The 23,672-nt window shown below is 33.3% G+C and overlaps 4 protein-coding genes across 5 annotated transcripts; 1 reads left to right on the forward strand and 3 right to left on the reverse strand.

Moving 5' to 3' along the window:
• Nucleotides 1-4,891: 4,891 nt before the first annotated feature.
• On the reverse strand, nt 4,892-9,424 carry LOC7486816 (uncharacterized calcium-binding protein At1g02270). 2 transcript variants are annotated; one of them, XM_024584482.1, is made up of 11 exons: nt 9,170-9,424; nt 8,860-9,078; nt 8,634-8,738; nt 8,391-8,496; nt 7,603-7,823; nt 7,409-7,485; nt 7,194-7,308; nt 6,946-7,071; nt 5,841-5,951; nt 5,655-5,723; nt 4,892-5,418 (listed from the first exon to the last, which is right to left on the reverse strand). In XM_024584482.1, exons 1-11 carry the CDS (start codon nt 9,170-9,172, stop codon nt 5,173-5,175), a joined length of 1,398 nt encoding a protein of 465 aa, XP_024440250.1. In that variant the 5' UTR covers nt 9,173-9,424; the 3' UTR covers nt 4,892-5,172. The 2 variants fall into 2 exon arrangements, with proteins under 2 accessions (XP_024440250.1, XP_002320910.2); XM_002320874.3 differs by having other exon boundaries at nt 5,655-5,762; nt 9,170-9,421.
• Nucleotides 9,425-15,316: 5,892 nt separating this feature from the next.
• LOC112324160 (uncharacterized) lies at nt 15,317-16,546 on the forward strand. Its single transcript, XM_024585790.2, has one exon. The coding sequence runs from the start codon at nt 15,390-15,392 to the stop codon at nt 16,314-16,316; it is 927 nt and encodes a 308-aa protein (XP_024441558.1). The 5' UTR covers nt 15,317-15,389; the 3' UTR covers nt 16,317-16,546.
• A 167-nt stretch (nt 16,547-16,713) lies between these two features.
• Nucleotides 16,714-19,867, reverse strand: LOC7455374 (uncharacterized). The gene is made up of 11 exons (XM_002320875.4): nt 19,481-19,867; nt 19,314-19,391; nt 19,068-19,163; nt 18,832-18,915; nt 18,658-18,727; nt 18,390-18,472; nt 17,944-18,023; nt 17,582-17,680; nt 17,367-17,475; nt 17,024-17,113; nt 16,714-16,916 (listed from the first exon to the last, which is right to left on the reverse strand). Exons 1-11 carry the CDS (start codon nt 19,763-19,765, stop codon nt 16,878-16,880), a joined length of 1,113 nt encoding a protein of 370 aa, XP_002320911.1. The 5' UTR covers nt 19,766-19,867; the 3' UTR covers nt 16,714-16,877.
• A 1,611-nt stretch (nt 19,868-21,478) lies between these two features.
• LOC7486818 (WAT1-related protein At3g30340) lies at nt 21,479-23,469 on the reverse strand. Its single transcript, XM_002320876.3, has 6 exons — nt 23,205-23,469; nt 22,912-22,974; nt 22,675-22,791; nt 22,189-22,588; nt 21,913-22,064; nt 21,479-21,813 (listed from the first exon to the last, which is right to left on the reverse strand). The coding sequence occupies exons 1-6, from the start codon at nt 23,384-23,386 to the stop codon at nt 21,648-21,650; spliced, it is 1,080 nt and encodes a 359-aa protein (XP_002320912.1). The 5' UTR covers nt 23,387-23,469; the 3' UTR covers nt 21,479-21,647.
• Between the last annotated feature and the right edge of the window lie 203 nt (nt 23,470-23,672).

A 23,672-nucleotide genomic window follows, 5' to 3' on the forward strand; every position in this document is an offset into this window, starting at 1 on the left:
AGAGTCAATGACACTCCAGATGAAGTTGCAGTCTAAAATAGTAATAAATAGGGAGGCCACCGTGGCTCACTTCACCTTCGCTGAGAAGCAGTTGAGGGAATTCCAAGTTTGACTGGGCTTGAGATCTAACTTGCTTCCCAATTGTTTTGGGCCGGGCCCAATTTATAACTCTCTCGAATTCTTTCTACAATCTTCTAGACTATTCGCTTGATGGTGTCTCCCAGGTCCCTCCTAGTTGTAATTAGGGTCCTGGATGTGTATAGATTTTGATCCAGTGATTAAATATAAACTTGATATGCACTATTTATAATTCAAGTTAAATTTAAATCTCAGATCATTAACCCTTTATTAATTGAGTTAAATATGAATGATGACCTAATAATAACTTGATAATTAATATTGCTATTACTGCTAATGAATATTGTAATTTCATAATATGAACAAAATTTAAACATAGAAAATAAAAAAATATATTATTATCACTACTTCCTTGGAAAGAAGTCAAAGGAAAGGAAAGGATGGGATTAGATTACATGTAAAGGTTGATTCCAATTTGTTAATTGTTTGTTTTTGAGATGTAAAAGTATTTTATACAAAAAGATTGAGTTTTTTTTTTAATTTTTTATATTTTTTATTAATAACAAAAATAAAATTTAAAAAATAAAAAATATATTTTTAATATATTTTTAAATAAAAATATTTTAAAAAATAATTATTACTCCACTATCATACCTGCTTGGAATTTCTCGCTACAACTTGCTTTCCAAGTTTTTTTTTTTTGGCCCCACCCTCAGAATATTCTAGAAAGAATTTCCAACTTGATGGTGTATCCTTCCTGGCTGTTGTAACTTGTAACAGGTAATTAAACATTTAACTTTTTTAATTGGGAAAGGACATAATGGATGGATTTTCTTTTGTTGTGATGGAAAACGCAACGAATTTCTTGGGCCCGTTTTATGAAGCCCAGTCTGCTGGACCTGACACTAGGCTGGATGGCTTGCTTTTAAAGCTCAAGCTCGGCCTAAAATGCTTGAAACTTCAAAAAAGTTATTTATCCATAAAAAACCAAAACTTTGCCCATTTGCCCAGTTATCTGGATCCTTCAAGTTACAGTGATGGGGTGCTTCTTTCCTGTCAGCAGGGAGAGTTTCCAAGCAGTTCACTTATTACAAAAATAATTGGGCCTAACTTTACTGCCAATCCTCCTTTCCTGCAGGGCTTTCAATCACAGGCTTTTGAGATCCAGCCCATTCAGCCCTTGCTGGACTTCCAGTTCTTGAAATAGGGTTAGGTCACGCTCTAACGTTTAGAATCGAACGGCGCCTTTTTTTCTTATAACCTGCCTGAGAACGAAGGCTAAGGCAGAACGAATTCTCTGACATAAGGATCTTATCTTCCCCCAGGCCTAGGTCTGACTCCTAGTTCGGAGCCTTATACATCTTTTTCATGATGAGGCTTGACACCCATTGTCATCTACCGAGCTAGTGCCCTTTTTTCCTGTTTTCCTTCTTCTTATCAAGAAAACCAGGGGAATGGCCGGTTAAACACTGGGTCGAGCTCACTTTATCCTTCAATCTTTGAATTTTCTCCTGGCCTGATTTGCGGGACAACAAAGCACATCTTTTCTCGTGTTACTACATCTAATACTAATAGTGTAATTGAATAGTATTGTGGCTAGGGTTTCAAAGAGAGGGAGAGTTTTGTTAAGTGAAAATTTCTTTATTTTAAAGTAACAAAGTTTTTTAATATAATGAAAAATCTATAAATAATTCAATATTTTTTTGTTAATTTTTTCTTGTGCCATGTTTATAAAGTTTAAGATGTTTTATGTATTTTTCAAAATAATAAAGGTAAAGTATAAAATATAGTAAACTATAGGATGTTCATGGTAATTTTTTCTTTTAATTAATATTAAATCTCAACTATAATAACCCTTCAATTTATTTTTTAAATTGTTAATCATTTGATTAAATAAAAAATAGATTATAAAAAATAATTATATTAAACCCAATAAGGGTTATGATCAAAGTCATGAGTTGGGTAAGTTAACCCAGTTAATCCTATTCTATCTAAAACATTGTTGTCCCTGATATTTTCTTATAAAAAAAATGCTAGATCAATATCATTTTTTTTTTAAAAGGTGAACCAGGTTTTGACCGTGATTATCAAGGCAGTTAGGCCACATCTAAAGACCTTGGTTAACTTAGAATATCTTTGTGTTAATATTTATAAAAATAAATAAATGATAGTAGCTAGAGTTTTTTTAATCAAATCAGGTTTTGCCCAGGTCATGGTTGAACCCACAAAATCGAGTCATATTAGATTAGTTTTTATATGATTTGATTTGAAACCAAAACAATCAAGAATACAGGTTAGGAGGCCTTTAGGTGAACCCACTAGTTAAGACCAGGTTTAGTAATGTCTCCAAAGAATTCCTCGTGGCAACATGTCAATAATATATTATTCTTATGCTTTTTAATAAGTTCTCGGGTTTTAAATAAGAGATACTTTTTAATCTTTATTTTAAAAGGACCAAGATTTTTTTATGTTTGTTCTTATTACTTTTTTATTTTTATTGAATGACTGACATAAAATAACAATTTGTTTTTTTAGAGATAATATATATTAATAAGAAAAGGAGGGTTACACTAGAAAATTGTTTTGTATCAATGAAATTTAAACTACTCCTCTTCTCATGTCTAAAATATATTGCCATATAAACAAAAAAAAAAAAAACCTTATAGGGCTTCATGTGAAATAAAATAATATATCTTAATCTATGTCCATCTTTTAAATTCTCCACTTAATTCTTAAGTGGAAATAACATTTGTTTTTAATAATTATTGACACATGAAAGCCTATTTTGATTTTATTAAACACACACTTCAAATTTTAAAATCATAATCATAATTTTCCTTGTTGCAAAACAATGTGTTGAATAGTTATATGTTTTTTTATGTTAAGAAAGTCATCTTAAAGCTATAACGCGTGAATCAATTAAATATCTTATTTAGAAAACTCACTACATAGGTGGTCCGCATTGCGCCGCGAGCCGGGTTGATTTTTTCATAACTTAAAAAAGTGATGTTCAAGCATTGTTAGAGTGTTTTAAAGCAAACAAAATCTCGTAACTTAAATTACAGGCCCTACTGGATCCAATAAAATGTTTTAACTTAGTTATATGATAAAAAAAAAAATGCAACAAATCTAAAGAGAAAATGTGATAATGATGACCTACAAGAAAAAAACACTTGCCAAAAGGAAAAAAAAATATATAAAGCTAGATTCTAAAATAACCCAATGTTAAAGAACAAAATTAAGCTTCATATTTTTTTTTAAGTAGAAAAGCTTTATATAAAGAATATAAAATAAAAGTAGAAAGAAATTAAATTAACTAAGAAAAATATCTATTTTTCTAAAAAAACTAGATATTTTTCTAAAAAAAACTCAAGCATCAATCTCTCTATGTTGAAAGAAACTCATCATTGAATTCAGTTTTCAGTTACAAACTATCCTCAATTAAGAGTATCCTTTTATGCATGAGCCACCTCATCATGGGTCTTTAACATCTTTGTGTGAACTACCTCATTATGATATCTAACACAATATTTTTGTGCATGTCGTCCTATCATGGATCTCTAACACATCTTTGTACATGTTGTCCCATCAAGGATCCCACCACCAGGATTTTGAACGACAACAACTGATGTGGACGAGAACAACACACTAATTCTTGGATGTATTTTCTTGATGGGAAACCTCCTCGTCCTTTTCTATACAAGCATGTCATGTTTTGCATCCTCTTTTAGTTATAATTGTTTTGCAGCACACAACAAAGTAAAATAACCTTCAAGTATCGATGAGCTTCTAAAAAATAAGGATAAAAGTTTGTTACAAGTCAAAAATCTCGTAGACTAAGAACACCATAAATATGAGAATACTCTCAAAATAATTAATTTTACTCCTCCATATCTTCAATTGTCAAAAGACTATTACAGCTCTTTATATAGAAAAAAAATAAAAAAACTCTAAACTCTAATAATATTGAATAAAAAACATAAACTAGGAAATTTTTTTTTTATTCAAATAGAAAAAAAAACTAGAAAAAACATCATAATAAATAGTAGAAAGAAATAAAATTAACTAAGGAAAATATTTATTTTTCTAGAAAAAAAATAGATTTCAAGGGTAATTTAAGCATTTTAATTTTAAAATTAAAATAAAATTTCAAAAAAATCTTTTAGAAGCAAGTTAAATGAATTTTGCTTTTAAAAACTATTTAATAGCTTTACTAGGCAATAAAAATATGAAATGACCGAGATGTTTCTACTTTCTTGTAAATGATAAATTAATCTATTGAAAAAAAAATTGTATTACCTTTCAAGCCAAATTATTTAATTTGATTTTTAAAAATTAAGATAGTCATTTTACTATACGAATACACGTTGAAATTTGAATGCACGTACACATAAACATATACCTTGTTTTAATTTTGATTTTAATTGTTATGGAATTATCCGGCAAACACACGGGGTCTGGCAGCAGTACAGTCTCCTTGGCCGTGAAAGCAGTAGGTCCCAGCCTTATCTTAAATCAAAGCCATCCTCAATCCCCAGCCAAGTCAGGAACAAGGGGACCAGTCTGAGGAAATGAGTTGCATCTGGACGCCATTGGAGAGCAGATAGAATCTGACTAGATATACAATCATCTCATGGGAGGAGACGCGACAAAAAGAAATCTAACAAATTCTTTATCTGGCAAAAAAATCATGATACTCGTGAGTCACGATTACCGACACTACCGAAGATACAATTATCAGAAAGCGGAAGAAATAGTTTCAATGGTAATTGTTCAGGAGAGAAAAACCGAAGTATCTTGGAAGACATAACACTCGAGAAAAATAAATAATATTGTAGTAAAATTGATGGAGTTTGCACTTATGAATTCATAAATTTATACATTTTGGATGGTTCTTGCAAAATGGTTCTGATTTGCCATTTCACATTACAATCCAAGACATCTGGGATACGTAGTTCTCTCTTTGCCTGAAAAACTTGGCTGAGGCTAGACCAGAGCTAGTTACCCCCAGAGATATGTATCGCTATAATCAGTTGTTTCTGATATAAAAACTCCACTTTCTTATCTACCCCATAGTTTTTGAGCCAGTTTCATCTACAAACGTGTCACACGCTGAGAACACTGCATTCTAACCGGAGAAAACACAACGGTGAGTCGAGCATGATCAGAGAGAGAATAATTTTCTGGCCACATGCCTTTCTCGGCTTCACGGGGGAATAGAACTGCATTCTTGACATTGAAACCAATGGCTTCTTCCACTATGTCATGTTCAGAGTCCCCAGTCCTCTCACTGCAATTCTCCTCTCTTAGCTCTGCGCATTCTGAATTCCAAATCCTTCGCTGCAATTATTAAGCATTTTAGTGAACAACATATAATGAATGGTGTGGTAGATTAATCTAACACGGATATATAGAGAAGTGGAACAGAATTCTAAATATTCTGAAAGATCCATACACATGCCCAGATTTGTAAATTTAACACACAGCAATGTACCAGCTATCATGCGAAATATTAGGGAGACCAAGTGAACTGCTAAAATTTAGGGCAATATCCATGGATCAGGGATGTACTGCACCTTAAATTCTTCATACTCGACAACTCCATTTCCATTAATGTCAGCTTGCATCCATAAATCTTCCGTCTCCTGGGAAGTGAGTCCGTAAGGAAGACCAATTAAATTTACCTGTATAGATTAGACTATGGTAAGGTCATCTTTCCACTTAAAATTGCATGTTTATCGTCAAGCTGCTTGTGGAAGTACCTGGCGGAGTGCTTCACAGAAAGCTGAATATGTTATAAAATTCCCATGGTTGCCAGCCTTTAAAAACGCAAATGCATTATTTTCAACCAACGAGGCTTTTTGGAGCTGACACTGAACCAAGAAAAATTATAGCAATCAGATGTTGAAAGCAGTATGGTTAAGTGAATTTATAAATCAAAACATATTGATGTTATTGGGGAACTTCACCAGAGCTAGAAAAGAGCTAGCTCTAAACTTTATGCCCCTTGATTTGTACAAATAAGGACGGTAAAATGTAACTCAGTTGAACTTCAAATCTATAGCACATGCACAGCACTTTGCACTGATGCAATGCTAACGCATTTGACATACAGGCCTCTTTAACATTCTCGTCAAAAAGCTGGCTGACATAAGCTGTGAACTGAACAGCATAACCAAAGCACAAGCCATAAATATCTCACAAAGCAATCTACTTCAAGGAACTTGGAAACTAATTTAATGATAACCGGTTCTTGATTAGAATGTATGTGAAGTTTAATACGTCTTATATTTCAGAATAGCAGGTACAGACTGCAACAAGCAGCATTAGCTGTAAATATCAAGATTGCTTAGGCATAAATTCCTAGGGTCCATGGTTGGATTGCAAGACTAGCAGACAGTAAACAACATTGTCTTTCTTTGCAGAAAGAAGCTTCCACAAAATAATTATTTAAGAGGAGAAAATTACAATAAAGGATTCTTAATCCTTCTCTAATGCATAACAATTTGTGTCTGCTATCTCCTAAGTATAAAAATTGAGCAAGTTTTCTGAGACAAGTACAAATTTTAGAAAGATATGAACTAAAGTTGATAAATGGTCTTGACTCTTGTTGGTAGCGTATATTTCTATTTCTTTTTCTAACAATATTATTCCATGTTTTATCTTCTTCTCTAGCACAAAATACCAGACTGGCAGGGCAAGGAAGTACCACGATCACCTGACATGCTGGGAACTAATCGATAGTAAAACAGAACTGAAGAGTTAGATATTAAGAACATTCCAGAAACGATTGAACTCGCCTTTATTATTCCAAACACTGCTTCAGCCCAACTTTATTAAGAACATTCCAGAAACGATTGAACTCACCTTTATTATTCCAAACACTGCTTCAGCCCAACTCTTCTTCAATGGTTTCCTTGATTTATTAGGATTACACAGCAATATGAAATCAACACCACAGATGTTACCCCTATGATTTCGGTGGCTCACCCACTACGTGATGCAGAAGGAGTCATGGGCAACAAAAAAAAAACATTTGAGGTAAGCAGTGTAATTAAACATTGTTGTTAGCTAGTGATGCAGAGGCATTCGGATTGCAACTTAAAGAAACTTACCCTGTGGGCATCTGCATCACTGTCAGTATATTGATGGGCAATGTCATATGAAGATACAAACCCTTGAGACCTCAGGAATTTGTAAACATGTCCACGCTTGCTTCCATTCCAATCACTGGATAAAGCATGAAACAAATGAAAAGAAAATGAGGATATCTTTATTCAGAGGTTATGTAAGAATCATTTGCTTCGCAGAAGCAAGACAAGAAGCTCACCCACAGAGTAGGATTGGCGTATAGTTAAGTTTGTTTTCTCTCTGATATTGTTCCACAAATTGGAGTATTTTGTAAACCTAGGAAAAAAACCAATGAGAAACCTCAAGGTAAAAATTGGCATTAACATAGCTAAGAACTAGAATTGGAAATTCAGAATGAAGTAAAAGATTATAAATAAAGAGAGATTTATATACCTGATGCAGTCTAACTACAGATAGACAGGAATCATGAGGAAATAACAAGTGAGTGTTAACAATAAGAAATTCTTGCTGAGCATTGCCTTTCCGGTTTTGTGAAAAGGGAAAGGCCAGCTGAACATGCAATAGCTGAGCAACACGGTCTCCACAGTCATTGAAGAGCAACTCTCGATAATTTAGAATTGTAAAGTAGTCCTTACGCACAGCAGTAAGCAGGCCTGCAGAGAGGATAAAATCCCAATCCAATTAGCATGAACTTATACAAGCTGGATTGGATGGTGATAGCAGAAGGGACACAAGTAGCTGATTTTTTAACTTGGAGGTCAGTAAAATCATATAGAAAAAGGCAAGCATACTCAAGGAGAGCAATAGCATACAAAGTGCAGTTTACATGTGACTACCAAATAAGCAAAAAGAAAATATTAATTTGATTTACTGCAAAGACTGAGAAAGATTGTTTTTCCACCTGCCTGCCAAAATAAAATGAAGGTCTTTTCATAAATTTTTTTTACAGAATTTCCAACAAACTTTTTGTTCTTTGTAAGAAAAGATAAGAACTTGATTGCAAAGTCAGCTATCAACCAATATATGCCATGCCTAATTTTAATTTTATTATGTTTGTACGAGATTGAATAATAGTCAGAATCAACCAACTTAAGCTGATGACCAAAGATGTCTCCTGAAAAGTATAAGAACATAAAAAAAAGTAGCTTGCTTTAAAGATCCACACTAATCCAGAGAAGAAATTCAAACAAACGACGGAGCTTAAACAGAACATTGATTACCATCTCCACGGTTATTGGTTCGTGCAAGCTGGAAAGTTACATAGCCAGCATCACCAAGTCTCTGCTGGTACATATGCACAAGTTCTTCATTTCCAACCCAGAATTCCTGCAAATAAAAAACCAAAATTTCACACCGAAAAGAACCATTTGGCATAATTTCAAATACAATAAACAGCCCTTTTTATTTTTCCACACAATTAGATCCACGGTAACAGAGAAATTGAAAGGAAATTAAGCACCCACCTGGAGACATATAATTGAAGATCTCTCGAGAAGCAACCAATTCAAAATCTTCTGGTTTCTAGAGAGCCAGACTGCTCTGAAATTGCTTTCACGAAGACTTTGATTCTATTTCACGACAACATAAAAGCACACAGATAAAATTCTCAAAATTTTCAAGAAAAAAACAAGAAGAAGAATTAACACCATTGTCTGGTTCTACAAAAGGGACAAGAACAGGAATTAGTACCTTTTGATCAAGTCGCTTGTAGATAGGAGCCAGGATGTTAAAGGTAGTGCAAGAAACACAAGGCTCATAAGTCATTGCTGTAGTCGTTGAGGACAAATAGCCACAACCACTGTTAGTTCTTGGAATCGTTCCATTTCCACTTAAAAGATTAGACTCGTTAACTCCTGAGTTTAACTGACCCCCAATATCTGAATCCGCACTGGAGTCCGCGACCGCAACCTGTACCAGTCATTCAATCAAACCCCACACTAGAAAAACAAAAACCCAATAACAGAAACACTGGAAAAACTGAAACAAATAACAATGTTACCATTTTTTTAGAGTTCTAGCCCCTGTAGAAAATAATTGTTGTCTTTGGTTTTTGTAGAAGGTTAAGGGGAAAAAGTGAAAAGTGATAAGAAAAGATAAAGAAGAGAAGATATCGCAAATGAGGATTCTGGAAAACTGTAGTGATTTGTCAAAACTTTTGGATGGAGATTATGATTGTTTCTTCTTTGGTATGGTTCACTCTCGTGAAGATGGTTTTAGCTTTTATAGAGAATCACAGTCCTGTTTTTGGAGTTTATTAGTGTTAGAAACAACACTTTTTCAAGATGTTTTACGGAATTAATGATTGTTTTTCAAAATATATTTTATTTAAAAATATATTAAAATATTTTTAAAATTTTTAAATTTATTTTTAATATTAATATATCAAAATAATCTAAAAATATTAAAAAAATAAAACTAAATAATTTAAATAATTTAAACAACACAATTAAGTTTTAACTCTCGGAGAAATCATTAATTAATCATTTGACAGATTGGAATCCGGTTGTGGAAAACTGATGATGGGCCCATGATGTTTTCCGTTTGCTTGCCGCCCTCTCTTTTCTGTGGGCTCTAACTGTATGTCTGCAATCATCCTTTTTCCCCTAACTGCTCCATCTTAACAGTCACTTCTTATCTACTTTTCCCGGCCGCAATCTTAGCAACCGCTTTTTTTTTTTTACTTGTGATTAGAAAGACAAGGATACTTTTATTCCGCAAATTATGTTTAAACACCAGTTGGGTTGGACAACTTTTAAAATATTCAGTGATTAATCTAGTGCATGTCTATTTTTGTGTTTAAAATTATATCCTGGTAGGTTTTAAAAGCATATTTAGTATAAAAGTAACATTTAATTAATATTTTTATATGATTTTGAAGTGCTGATATTAAAAATAAAAAAAAATATTTTAATATATTTTTAAGTAAAAAATATTTTTAAAAAGCACTTTGTATTATAATATCTATTTAATATATTTACTTTGAAAATAAAAATATAAAGATGAAGTAACAGTATTTTGCTTTGTTGTCTCAGAAGGTAGGAAATCATCATATCCAACACATATCAATTTCTTAAACCATTCAAATATTGGATGATTTTTTTTTATTTCATAAATATATTTAAAATTCAAATCAATTATTCATGATTAAAAAAAAGTAAATTTTATTAGATAAAATATTATGATAAAATATATGTTTTTCATTTATTAAAAATATAAAAGCAATTAATGCTACCTAAAAAATGATAACTTGAGAGGCTGTCATTTAAAATGAAATAGAAAATTATATATGTAATAAGAATATTTATACTAAATATAATTTTTATTTTTACTTGAACGGTTGAATCTATTCCTCCTTCATTACATAAACACTGATAATTGTTTTCTAATTATTATAAAATTTATGGTGCCCGAATTTTTTATTTGTCTATGATGCACTATTAAACATGTTTTAATAGTACAAAGATTTAACAGAATTATTGGACCAGTTAACATCTATTGAGATTTACTAAACACATATGTTTTACCTCGCTAAAATCTTATAATAATTGATTTAGTGTGAACTAAAATCTGGTAAGTTTAGTTTAAAACCAACATGAAATGACTATAAAAATATAATATGACTATAAAAATAATTAAAGATGGTATTTTTTTTAATATTTAGATGATTACATATTACATTAACCTGAATCAACTAAAGTTAATTGGTGGAATCCGCGATATGGGTCATGAGACAGTGATAACCCTACAAAAAATAAATTAGAACAAATTATAAAGCTCAACTGCAATAAACACAATGTTGTAGGAGAAATCCATCTTAAAAAAATGAATAAAAAATCAACTTGAGTCAAACCAGGTTAATTTGTTAAATTCGCAATCCAGATCATGAGATTGAGATAGCCTCATAGAAAGCAAATTAAAATAAATTGAAACTCAATTCCCAATCAACTCATTATTGAAGAATGAAAATGAAAAAAAAAATCTAGAAAATTAACAAAAAAAATGAGCCAACATGAGTTAACATGTGAAATTCACGACCAAGATCATGAGATCGGGATAACTCCATATAATTATTTATTTGAAAGAAATTGAATAAATAAAAAATAAAAAATAAATTGATGGACCCAACAAACAAAGGGCAGGCATTTGGGCCTTGGTGGCCTAGGGCGCGCCTAGCCCAAAATAAAAAGATTCACCTTGTGTGCCAGGCCTTTTATTTTTTTTATATATTAAAAGAGAAAGACTTTAATATTAAAAATCAAAATATCTAAGACACACATCTTTTGCTACACTAGAATCTGGCCACCAAAGGGTCGGTAGAAAAGTAAGGCAGGGGTATTCTATGCTCAAAAATTTATTTTTTAACTCATTTTTTTTAATCTAAAATACTTAGAGACCTAAATAAATCCATTCGTGACTTTAAACATGTAACATCCCAATTTTTAACATATATTGTGTCTTGATAATATGCTTATATGCAACGTTATGGTCAATGTTTTTTTATTTGTTGTGAATTCTACCAAAATTTCAGCAGAATTTTCTCAATACTTGGAGGGTACTAAATTATCAATATTTTCAATCACAACCCAAATAACACAATAAAAATGGTCCAATCCTCTTGGACCTTATCCCACATCAACACAACTCAAGATTGACATATAATAAGTTTTCTTTAGTGTAGGTTCCTTTAGCAGGCATGTTTTGAAGTTGTTGCACTAGTTCTTCCAAAATTCTTTGTTGAGTTTATTAGTGTAATTGTTGTTGCTCCATATGTTGTTTCATGCTTGCAATTGCTTCAATAAGTCATGACATCCCTGTTTCTTCTATCATAAATTTACTGCTCCGATCGATAGTAATTATAACAAACATGATAATTCAAGTTGATAATAAATATGAATTTTATTAAATAAAAAGAAATTAACTTACAAAGATCTAATAGAAAAAAAATGATAAAAGATAATTTCTGGGCATATTTGAGGTTGCCCAGGCCTTTATAAAGGCATATTCAAGGTTACCTAATCCTCTCATGATTTAATAAAAAGTTCCAATAAGTTTTTCCATTGATAGAATTCTACTTAGCTAATACCTAAATAGAAAAGAAATTCAAACAAATTCAAATTTAAAAAAAAATCATAATCTATTAGCTTTAAATTTAAATTTGAATAGGAGTAAATCTCGTTCATTTGTCAAAGATCAACTTTGAATTTGAATAAAAGTAAATCATGTTGATGTATCAAGGCTATGATTGTTATAATTCCACCCCCATTTAAAAACCTTGCTATCAAGACTAGGGTAGGTTCCTTTAGCAACATGTTTTGAAGTTGTTGCACCAGTTCTTCCAAAATTCTTAACTAAGTTTTATTGGTGTTGTTGTTGCTCCTTCTGTTGTTGTTGATTTTGCAATTGCTTCAATAAGTTGTGACATTCTTGTTCCTTCTACCATAGATCGACTGCTCGAATACCAATTATAACAAACATGATAATCCAGGTTGATAATAATAGTAATTTTATTGAATAAAAAAATAACTAAAAAAGAAGATAATTTTGGGTATATTAAAGGTTGCTCGGGCCTTCACAATGGCGTATCCGAGGTTATCTGATCCTCTTATGATTTAGAGAATGTTTGTTTTTGCGCTTCAAATGTGTTTTTTCTTAAATATTTTTTTTTTGTTTCAAGTTAATTTTTTGTTTTTGTGTTTTCAGATTGTTTTGATATGCTGATATCAAAATTAAATTTTAAAAAAATCAAAAAAATTATTTTGATGCATTTCCAAGCAAAAAACACTTTGAAAAACAACCGCTACCACAATATCAAACAGACAAGTCCCAATAAGTTTTTCCATAACCAGAATTTTAATTAGTTAATAATAAAGTAGAAGAGAAGTTCAAACAAATTTAAATTTAAAAGATATTAATATAATAACTTTAAATTTAAATAGAAATAGAAATAAATCTTGTCATCTTTGAAATAAGAGTAAATATTTTTTCTTATGGTACTATCACATGCTTACGAGGATCGTGAGAAGCCGCCGCTCTAGAGTTATCCTTATGTATAAAAGGTAAAATAATAGAAGTTGCAATTTGAACCTCCGTTTATATATTAATTTAAATTTAAATTTTATTTTCAATGATTTTAAAAACGAATCTCATATTCATTTTAATCATGATAGATTAATGAGGTGATTTGGATAAACAACGCGAAATGAACTTTTTGCGCGAAAAGGAAATTCTTATGTTAACCTTTTTCATATCAAATTATACGTTATTCACCTTTAAATATCGCAAAAAAAAAAAAAAAAAAAAGGTTTCAATTGATGGGGATCATCAGAAACTCAATCAAAATAGAAACTAGAAATAAAACATGAGATAAAAAGGTCTAGGAGTTCTGTGATTTTTGTGAATCTTGAGTTTTGCCATCTTTCTTGGTCATTTTTATGGAGTGTTTTGCGTCTACTGTTGTTGTTTCTATCTCTGATTCAAGTCTTTCTAGTGCTATATTTGTTGTTCATCGCCCTTCATTGTGGTTTCACGGCTCTTGCAATTTTTGCTGCTATTTCTTGTGTTGCTTTTTATTGTTTTTATAAGAATATGGTTTGCTTGATGGTTTGAACTTGATCCCTCCTACCCTAGTTTTGGGGCATGAGAGTTCTTATATTTATTAATTAATGTTTTAGGAATTCCCAGTACTGTTTTCTCATTGTAAGTTCGAATTTTAACAAGGTAAATTACAAAAAGCTATGAATATATGTAAGAAATCTGAGAGGCTCTTCCATGTGCAAGCTGCTAATTACGATCCATGAAAGCTTTCCGCTTTCCCAAGAACAACTTGCAGATTACATGCGAAAATATATATCAACTATTTTTTTTTTCTTTTTTTTACTAGTATGAAAATCTGAATCAGTTTGCGTGTATTTTAACTAATCTTATGGGTCCTGAAGTTAACGACTATATAAGTCTCAAGTGAATCTAAGGTTTGTAGAACTCGAATTAATAACCTTTAAAAAATAAATCTAGAATCTAACTAGTTAAACCATACCATCATAATTAACTCTTTTTATTTAGTTTGTCGAGCGGTCTCATGTGACTTTCCTTCCTGTTCATGAAGAGGCGCCAAGATAATTTTCAAGGTAATATTTTTTATTTATTTTTTATTTCAGCAGCTCGTACAAGTAAATATAGAGATTTTCTATGATTTAACGTTGAAATTATTCAATATGCGTGTGTTTTTGGGTGTGATGGTCCGTCAGATTGGATGATACCCTCTCCATGCTTGAATAACCGGGGTAATTTTTATCCACCTTCACCTCTTATCTTCATGAAAGCAAAAATCCTCTTTCCCCAACTACAAGTAAAGTTAGTGAAGGTTGTATAATATGGTTGAAACCGTATTTTAAAAAAAATTAATTTTTTTATTTAAAATTATTTTTTATATATATTTTTAGATTATTTAGATTTGTTGATATTAAAAATAATTTTTTAAAAATTAAAAAAAATATTTTAATGTATAATCAAATTGTATAATCGAAGTAATTAATAGTTCCCTGCAAAATGCTCTTGTTTACGGATTACTCCATAATTACACAATGGTCATCAAAATGCTCTGACCATGGTAACAGTGATGTAGATATCACCAAACCAATAGCTATCACCAACCAACCAATAGTTGCTTTGGATTCAAGCTGCCTGAAGCTGCATTTGTCACTGAAAGTACCTACCCATTTCTATTGGTTCCTAACTCCTACTCATAAACAAATAGATAAGTTATGAGTAATCTGCAAGTTGCTCCCTGATTTTAACTCAAAACCATCAAGAACACCTTCTGTCATCTTTGTGATCCTGCAAGAAACAGGTTCTAGCAGGTGCAACATTACCTAAGCTGATAGAGGCACAAAAGGCTATAGAACTTTCCATTAGGAGAACAAGGATGGATGAAAACAAGATACACATGGTATTTCTCAATAAGCTAGCCACATCTTAATTTTTAAACAACGATCCTCTCTCTCTGTCAGAGTTGAAAAATGAAATTGAAACTATATATTTTAATTAAACAGGGGAAAAGAAAAGAAAATAAATTAGATGATGTTTCACCATCTACTCACCTATACCTACAACGTCTCAACAGAAAGAATGCCCGTTGCTTAAAAAAATAAAAAGCCTCTACTTCATTCATATAAAACTATAGATGAAACAAGATGGCAAGAGGGTAAGGCAACCTATGAACCATGCTGTACCGACGGGACCTGGCATTCCGATCCGAATGGCCTTCAGAAGACGTCCAGGCGATATTCTTCAAATGTGTTAGATGGCAGGTAGAGGATACAATGGATCCAATCAACTGTCCTTACCATTACTACTGTGACAGCACTTACCCTGGGAATCATCCGCCCTATGTAGATGTTCTAGCTTTTCTCTTTACAACAGCTTTGTACCTGGTAACACTAGCCATTATGGTAGTAGATATATCAAGACGTGGTCGAACATATCTCAGAGAATCAAAGAGATACCTGCAACCATCTGGTCCAGTCTCCCTCCCTCTAATCCTCTTAGTACTTGCCAAGGGTTCACGGATCAATACCGTATTCCCTCTCTCCTGCTTTGGACCAGCAATCCTTCAGCTGCTTCAGGTATCTGCCCTCACATTCGATAGCCGCATTGAAAAAGATGTCAGGTATGCATTCCTCCAGGCATCAACCATTTCTGGAATTCTACATGCAAGCCTGTACTTGGATTCCATTATCTTACCCTACTATACAGGTTTTGATGCTCTAGTTTCATCTACATTTTCTGGGGAGTGCCCAACTTGTGTTTGCCGAAAAGAGGTTTTGGTTGTGGGTGGAAGGTTGATCAGGTACAGGGGGTGGTCATTAACTACATTTTTGGTTATAGGAGTTCTGTGTTCAAGAATTTTATGCAGGGTGACTGGAGAGAATAAGAGCAAGATCATGTCAATCAAGACCTTGCTGGAAAGTTTAGGTTTGATCTTGATCACCGTGGACTGCATTTATCTAATAAGGAGAAGTCCAGAACAGTCTCTGATGCGAATTGCTGCTTTTGGAGGTGTGCTCGTGTTAATTTGCCTTCAAATGATAAAGAAGATGTCTGCTCAGATGATCCAATGGCATTCTGCACATGTAAAGTTAGACAGGTAGGATTTGCACCAGACAGCTAGGACCAGACAGTCCTAGGTTTTCAAATTGTAAACCATCCGTTTGCATGGCCAGAGGGTATCTTGAGTGATCTCTCTTGTACAGGGAATAGAAACCAAATGTACAGAATACCAATAACTATTTGTTTTCCTGTTCTCTTTTCCTTCATTTTTCACCCAACAGGCCAACATATATGGTGGCCGAATGATGAAGTCTGAATTTTATGATTGTAAGAGTTCTCAACTACTTTTTTTTTTTCTTTTGACCCAGAATAATATAACAGATTGCACCTACTTTGAAAATAAAAATGCAATCAATTACACCCGAAAGGAGAAAGATATCATCCAATCAGACAGGCAACCAAGAAATTTAGAAAAAAATTAATCATGGGTCAAACAAATAATCCAATAAAAAATATATTCATATAATCTTCAAGTATTCCACCAGAGTTGAATAAACAATTGGGCAAAACTGATCACAATTCTCCATCAGTTGTTCATGTACCAACCCGAAAGGCACCAAAATTTGCTTCTACCCCAAGACAAATAAACAATCTGATGCAACTCACAAGAAAAACCTTCTTCGGCTGGTGTCCATTTCCGGCTGCAATTCAAACGGGAAGAAATATTAACAGTTTCAAATCCAACAAAATTGGAAAATACAAGGCCTCAACAAATCGATATACAAAACAGAAACCATTCATAAGTTACCTTGTGAACCCATTCATATTCACCACCCTTGGTATCAAAGGTTTCATGCTGGAGACTTCTCAACTTCAGTGTGAATCGAGGACCACACTCCTGCATGTTTAGAGGAAAATTATTGATTATTGGCACTGACTAATGAGACCATTGGGATTTCAGACCAAGTGATGTTTTGGTAAAATTGGGACCAATAACTTAAGGGTATACAAATGAAGTAGTTGAAATTAACAAGGTCCTACAATTCCAGATGTGTTTGAAGGCTCGCGCCAAAATTTTAAGATCCTGGTAGAAAGGATATTGACTACATAACAACGAATGCTAACAAAAAAATCCAATAGGGAACCGTAACCTGAAGGCGTGCAATCACTTTCTGTTGAGTGTTCTTCTCGCCCTTGCCATCTTTTCTGTTTTTACCTTTTGAATCACTCTGTTTACTCTCTTTGGTTTCAAAGATGTACCTGTCCACAAAACAGTAGGAAAATTCATCAGAAAGGCATTTGTGAAAAAGAAAAAGATTACCTAAAGGCTTAGCCTCGGCAGAAAATGACAGAAATCAATGCCTACCGGTGATGCCGGAAGAATATATAATCGCGTTGATTATGAAAGGTAACAACTCTCCGACCGCGGAAATTTGGTTCTTGTGGGAAAAGTGACTGTATTAGTCTGGAGGATACATATGAACAAAAGAAAGTGGTGTTAAAGAAGAAAACCAGTAAGTAAAAAGTCAACAAAAGACAATGACATGCAGAAGAACTGTGAGGACACACAAACCACACTGAAAAAACATTTATAAATGATAGAAAACAAGAGCATTTTTAGAGGGATGAGAACACATATGACTACAGTGTATTTCAATTCATTCTTCATGTCAACTGTGAGGAGAATTTACAACTTTTCTAATATGCAACATGAAGAAAATTTCATACCTCCCAATACGATGACCCAGACAAGTTGTGAAGTTAGTCAAGACCAGCTCGGGCTCATGACTGGTGGGATTTCCGTGACTCTACAGGCAATACAATGCAGTAAAGATAAGACGTTAGCCTCACAGAAACTACATCTGAAGAAACTGAAATCACATGCATGACCACGTAAAAAAACGAATCAGGTTATTCTAATATATTGAAACTTAATTAGATAATACTTCTAAAATCACATTTCTCTCTTCATCAATCAATTTATCTTTGATTAGATAATCTTGCTCCAATCAAACAGGCCTCGTCCATTTAAAGGCCTGACAAATTAGATTTAATTGATATTTGGGGATGCATAATTATTAAAGACTTTCTTTAGTTTCTTTAAATCAATTATCTTTAGAATAGACAGTACCTAACATTGCATTTTAAAAAAAGTTCCATATCAATATACAAACCTTGATATCCTTGCGTAGAACAAGCCGTGAGAGCTTGAAATGGGCAGTAGGTCCGTCAGGCAAGCCAATGATCAAGAGACCATCTACAAGAAAGTTACAAACTTGTTAAGTTTCTTGTAGACAATCACCGTCTCCCAAAGTTTATCCGTTGAAAATTCAATTCAATTCCAATCTAATAGTTATTACAATAGGAAAACATGTCAAGAGCACATGTATCCTATGCAATTAGGCACATGTTCTTTATTGAAAACTAACAAGTACCACTCACCTGGCTCCCTGCGGTTGGTGTGAACAACTATAAGAGAAGTAAAATCCTGCTTCTTTGCATATTCTACAATCTACAAAAATGTTATGCATATCTTCGTAAGAGATTTAACACTGGAATAGCTCAGCTTCTTCTATTAGGAAAAGAGAGAGGGAACGAGAACCAATAAAAGAACACCTTTTTCAAGTCATAAGTTCCTCTCTTGTAATAATGTGCATTTGGGATCACCTCAAGTAGTTCTGATATAAAAGCTGGTCCCCTCTGTCGAGGACAAATGACATGTAAAGACAATCAACCATATCAGAGGCGCAACACGAGATTTAAATTGGCACCCAAATATTATTTGATCTTCCTTTCATGGTTACTTGATGACTCTGTAACAAAAACAAATTAAAAGGAGATGGAAAACTTACAGTAGAATTGAAACGGGAAGTGGTGATCAATATCTTCGGAATCCGATCGCGTTTTAAAACGGAGCTAAATTCATCAGCATCATTACCAGCGAATAGCTATAAACCAACAGAATTAGCACATAAGCTACGACAAGCATTTGCTATTTTGGCCATAAGTAAAAAGAGTAGAACGAATCTTCCCAAATATTCACCAGAACAGATCACTATAAATTGAAAATTAGCAGAGCAATAGCTATGAGGTAGTACCTCGTCGTCGGGCTTGCATACAGTCTCGTCAAACTCTCTAGTATTCTCAATGGTGCGTGGAATCTTCCTGGGAGGAGGCTGCACAAAAATTACATCACACCAAATCAATTCTTATTCCGCAAAAAAAAAAAACAACCCTAATGCCATATTACAAAAGGGGACCTGACCTCCTCGCCGAGCTCGAGAGCGCGCTTCTCTTCGGCGTCTCGGGCTTTAAGCTTCTTCCGCTTCTCGACTTTCTTTTGCTGCTTGAGTTTAGCGTGTACGGCAGACCTCTTCTCCTTGTTCTTTATCATTGATGGGAGTATTTCTTTCTTTTTCTCCTTCTCCTTCTCCTTCTCCTTCTCCTTCTCCATTTTCTTCATCTTCTTCTTCTCCTTTCTGTCTACCACTACATCGTCGTCGTAATCTTCCATTGCTTCGCTTTCGCTCTTCTTTCTCTTTATTCCCATCTTTTCTGATTTCTTTTCGCTTTACAGATGCAACAGTCTCCGATTGCAGTATGCCCCGGGAAAAAATGCACAGCAGTGAAATTAGGGTTTTTGAGGATTTATTTTTGGGCCCGAGAGAGAAAGGGGCGAGGCCGTTACACTCGGAGTTTGGGCCTGTTTTATGTGAGGGAACGACAGGTAATTTCGCTGGGTCAACGAGTGAACAAATAACTATTCGTCATTTAGCTTTGAACTTCAAAATACAAGTAGATGAACATCTCGCGTTATATTCTGATCAGGTTAAATTGTTTTTAATGTAAACAATTATGCACACGCAATGCAAGAAAAATATGACAATCTAATTCGATTAGATTTAATTAATTTAATAATATAATAAAAAAATTAAAAAACAAAATTACATAAACCAAACAAAACAAAACAAAATTAAAAATGATTAATTGTGAAAAATGAACACACTATTCCATAATATTCTCCCAATATTTTTAAAATATTTCAATGAATTTATTTGATAAATAAATAAAAATTAAATAAAAATAAGATAACCTTATAAAAAGTAAAACGAAAAAAAAAATTAAAGATCAATTTCTAAAAAATTAAATGTTAAATGATGAAATTAAAAAAAAATAAAAAAACCAACTCGAGTACACTCAATTCAACATGCTAATTTCGTGACCTAGAGACCATGACAAACCTGTAAAAAGATAATTAAATAAAACCACAAAGCTCAAATCTCAAAAACCAACTCATAATTGAAGGGCGAGACTGGAAAAAATCAATTAAAAAAATAATGAAAAAAAACTCGAATCAACCAGGTTAAACGAGCATCAACTGAGCTCTAAAATTTTTTCTTAATATTGCGAGATTTTTAAATTCCAAATAAAATCAATGTGAAATAATCATATTAAAAAAAAAAAAAGTTAAGTGACCGTGAAAAAAAAAAGGGCATGAACTCTCACTGATCGTACAAATCATTCCTTGATTTTGGTAATAAAAAAGGGGTTGGATATTTCTTTAAGCTTCAAATTTAATTCTTAAAGTTTGAATTATTTTAAATCAATAAAATTAAATTACATGTTGCCGAACATTAACCTAGCGACATAATATTTCCTCAACACCCTGAGATCCTCTTACGCGCATGCATGAAAAACAAATCACCAAGACCAATTGGAAATCAAAGAAAAATATTAAAGAATCAAATAAGAAGAAACAAAATTGAGGGACCAAAACATAAAAAAATCTTAGGAACTGAAAAAAAAAAAAAAAAAACAGTGTTTGAATGAACTTTCTCCGCATCAGCTACTGTGAAACACTAAATTAACCCTTTCAGATTTTTGTTTATAAAGCACTTGCCTGTTTGAGCGTCCAAGGTTGTTCGCTCTTCTATGCTATGAAGGAAAATAATTTACAAACATTTTTTTTCCCATCAAGGTCTCTCATAACAATAATTATACGTGTATTAAAATTATTTATGCAAAAAATTTATTTGTATATCATATTTTTAGAAATTATTTTTACAACATTACTTCTTCTATACAATATTTTTAGTCCATCTCTTTTACTATTTTTTTCAGATCAATTTTTATATACCAGGATATTTCTATTATTATTTTCAATTTGGTATAAAGTAGGCTATCTACGACTCCATGATCAAGGGAGGAGTGTCCATCTCTTTCAATTCTTTCAATTGCAAGTGGAAAGCAAGTTAAGTTAAGCTAAATGAGTAGTAGACAATGACTGTTCTATCAATTCAAATTGGACTTGCACATGTTACACTTGAATTTTTTTTGCTTGCATTTTCACTACAGCCTTGAATAACCAGCCTCCTCCCACCATATATATAATTAACTCTGAAAGAGCATTTATTGATCATCCTGAACGGGTTCTATGGATTACTCTTTGAATTTGTTGCTGATATTTGTGCTTCTGTGTCATGGTTTTCCTCTTCGTCGGTTAGTTGGGCTTGCTTCTCACCACAATCCACTGCTTCAGTCCTTTTACCCCACAGGAGAATGTACAGACCTAGAATAACCACGATAGATCCCAGGACACTGTTGATTACAACTGCAGAATGTTAGAACAATAAATAATCTGTAGCAAAGTGAAAGCATAGTGTGTGTGTGTGTGTGTGTGTAATGAAAGGAATCAACCTTCCAAGATAAATTTGTTCATGCAGGATAGAGAAATCAAACATAGCAGCGAATATCTGTATGAAAGGGGTGAACGCAGATGTGAACACAGGTCCCCTTTGTTTGATACACCATGACATCCCAACATAGCACAAGCCTGATCCTATGATCCCCTGTGGCAAGAAGTGAAACGGTAATATTTCAAGCCTCCTGTTTGAAATTGAAATTAATAATGAAACTTCTTCTCTTTATTTGTACGAAGCAAGAAATATTCATTTAAGTTGTCCTGATACTTACAGCATTAAGGACGCTTATAATCTCCAGTTTTGATTTAAGAATCCACATGGAAAACTTCCTTTTCAAGATTGAACTTAATGCAGCTGACTGGATTGCACCAAAGAAGGACATAATGGCAGTGCTGGAGTATTGACATGGATAAATTTTGCTTATCTTAGCTTGCATGAGGAACCATGCAGACCACATGAAGCAGCCTGCAAGAGAAAGTATCGAACCAGCTACCCAACTCCGTTTCTTCTTTCCTGAGATCAGGATGTCATGAGTTGTGGTGGCTTCTGAACGTGGATTGGTTAATGGGATTCCTTTATAAAGGATTAACAGGACAGCTCCTCCCATGCAAATAAATGTCCCTAAAACCTTTGCTCTTCCTGCCTTACTTGACATGTTCAGTTTTTCTAGTCTGGAAAGAGTTTGAACACCAATTACCAATAAACATTATTTTTGGTCAGAAAATGCAGTAAATTACTCCTTGCTTGTTGTGCTTACCTAAAAAGCAGGGCTAGTATGAACGTGTTTACAGGGACCGTGTTGAGGAAGGCACATGAGAAGGTGACAGATATATACTCGAGTCCCAGAAGGAACAAGTACTGTGTGAGGGTTAACCTGATAGACATCAATAATTCTCAGCGTTTCTCTGTAATTGTCAGGGTAATTGTAATTTTAAAATGAACAATTAGCATAGCACAAAACCATCTAGAATATTAAATGTGTATTTTAACGAACCCAACAAAGGCACCGAGGAAGAGGTGGCAAAAGATGGAAGCTGTTAGCTTAGGTCTGCCTTTCCTGCAAGAAAACTAACTATATTACAGTCCCTGTAAGAACCTGTCCGTATAAGAAGTTAAGTCCATCCTCCAAGACAAACTCAGAGCTATTTCCAATGAAAGGAGCCGCATTGACAATAACTAGTTGATAAACGTCACAATTGAACGCAGAGAAGCTAAACAAGCATTAAAAAATAAGTGTGCAGACGCTAAAAGAATATTGCTAGAAGGGAGAGACGAAGTAGCTACTACCTTTCCCAAAAGTACGCAATGGGCGCCAAGAAAATTGCAGAACTTGACAGTCTGTAAGTGGCAATAACCATATTGTTTGTTCCTTGATCAATCATCTTTTTAAGAAGTAAGTTCACTATTGCGAAGGCAAAACTAATAACCAACATTCCGACAACAGGCTTCCATTGTCCTACGTCACTCATATTTTCTCTGAGTGCAGTGCAGTATATAGATAGAAATTTAGGAGAAGCTGAACTAGTCACAGAATATTTCCTCTCCCTAACAGATACCCACTGTATGCAATCGCAGTGCAACTGGACTGATAAACTTCATCTATATATAGGCTCGGCACTTCCAAAAGGGGAATAAACATGACTACATAATCAAAATGATCGACACATAATTGCGCAACCGACTTTCCATTTTTTAATCAATATTCTCCGTGCAGTCTTTTGCTAGACCTTTTTCTCTTTGTAGTTGGAGAACACA

The sequence above is a fragment of the Populus trichocarpa genome, chromosome 14 (assembly GCF_000002775.5).
Source record: "Populus trichocarpa isolate Nisqually-1 chromosome 14, P.trichocarpa_v4.1, whole genome shotgun sequence".
NCBI classification, from domain to species: Eukaryota; Viridiplantae; Streptophyta; class Magnoliopsida; order Malpighiales; family Salicaceae; genus Populus; species Populus trichocarpa.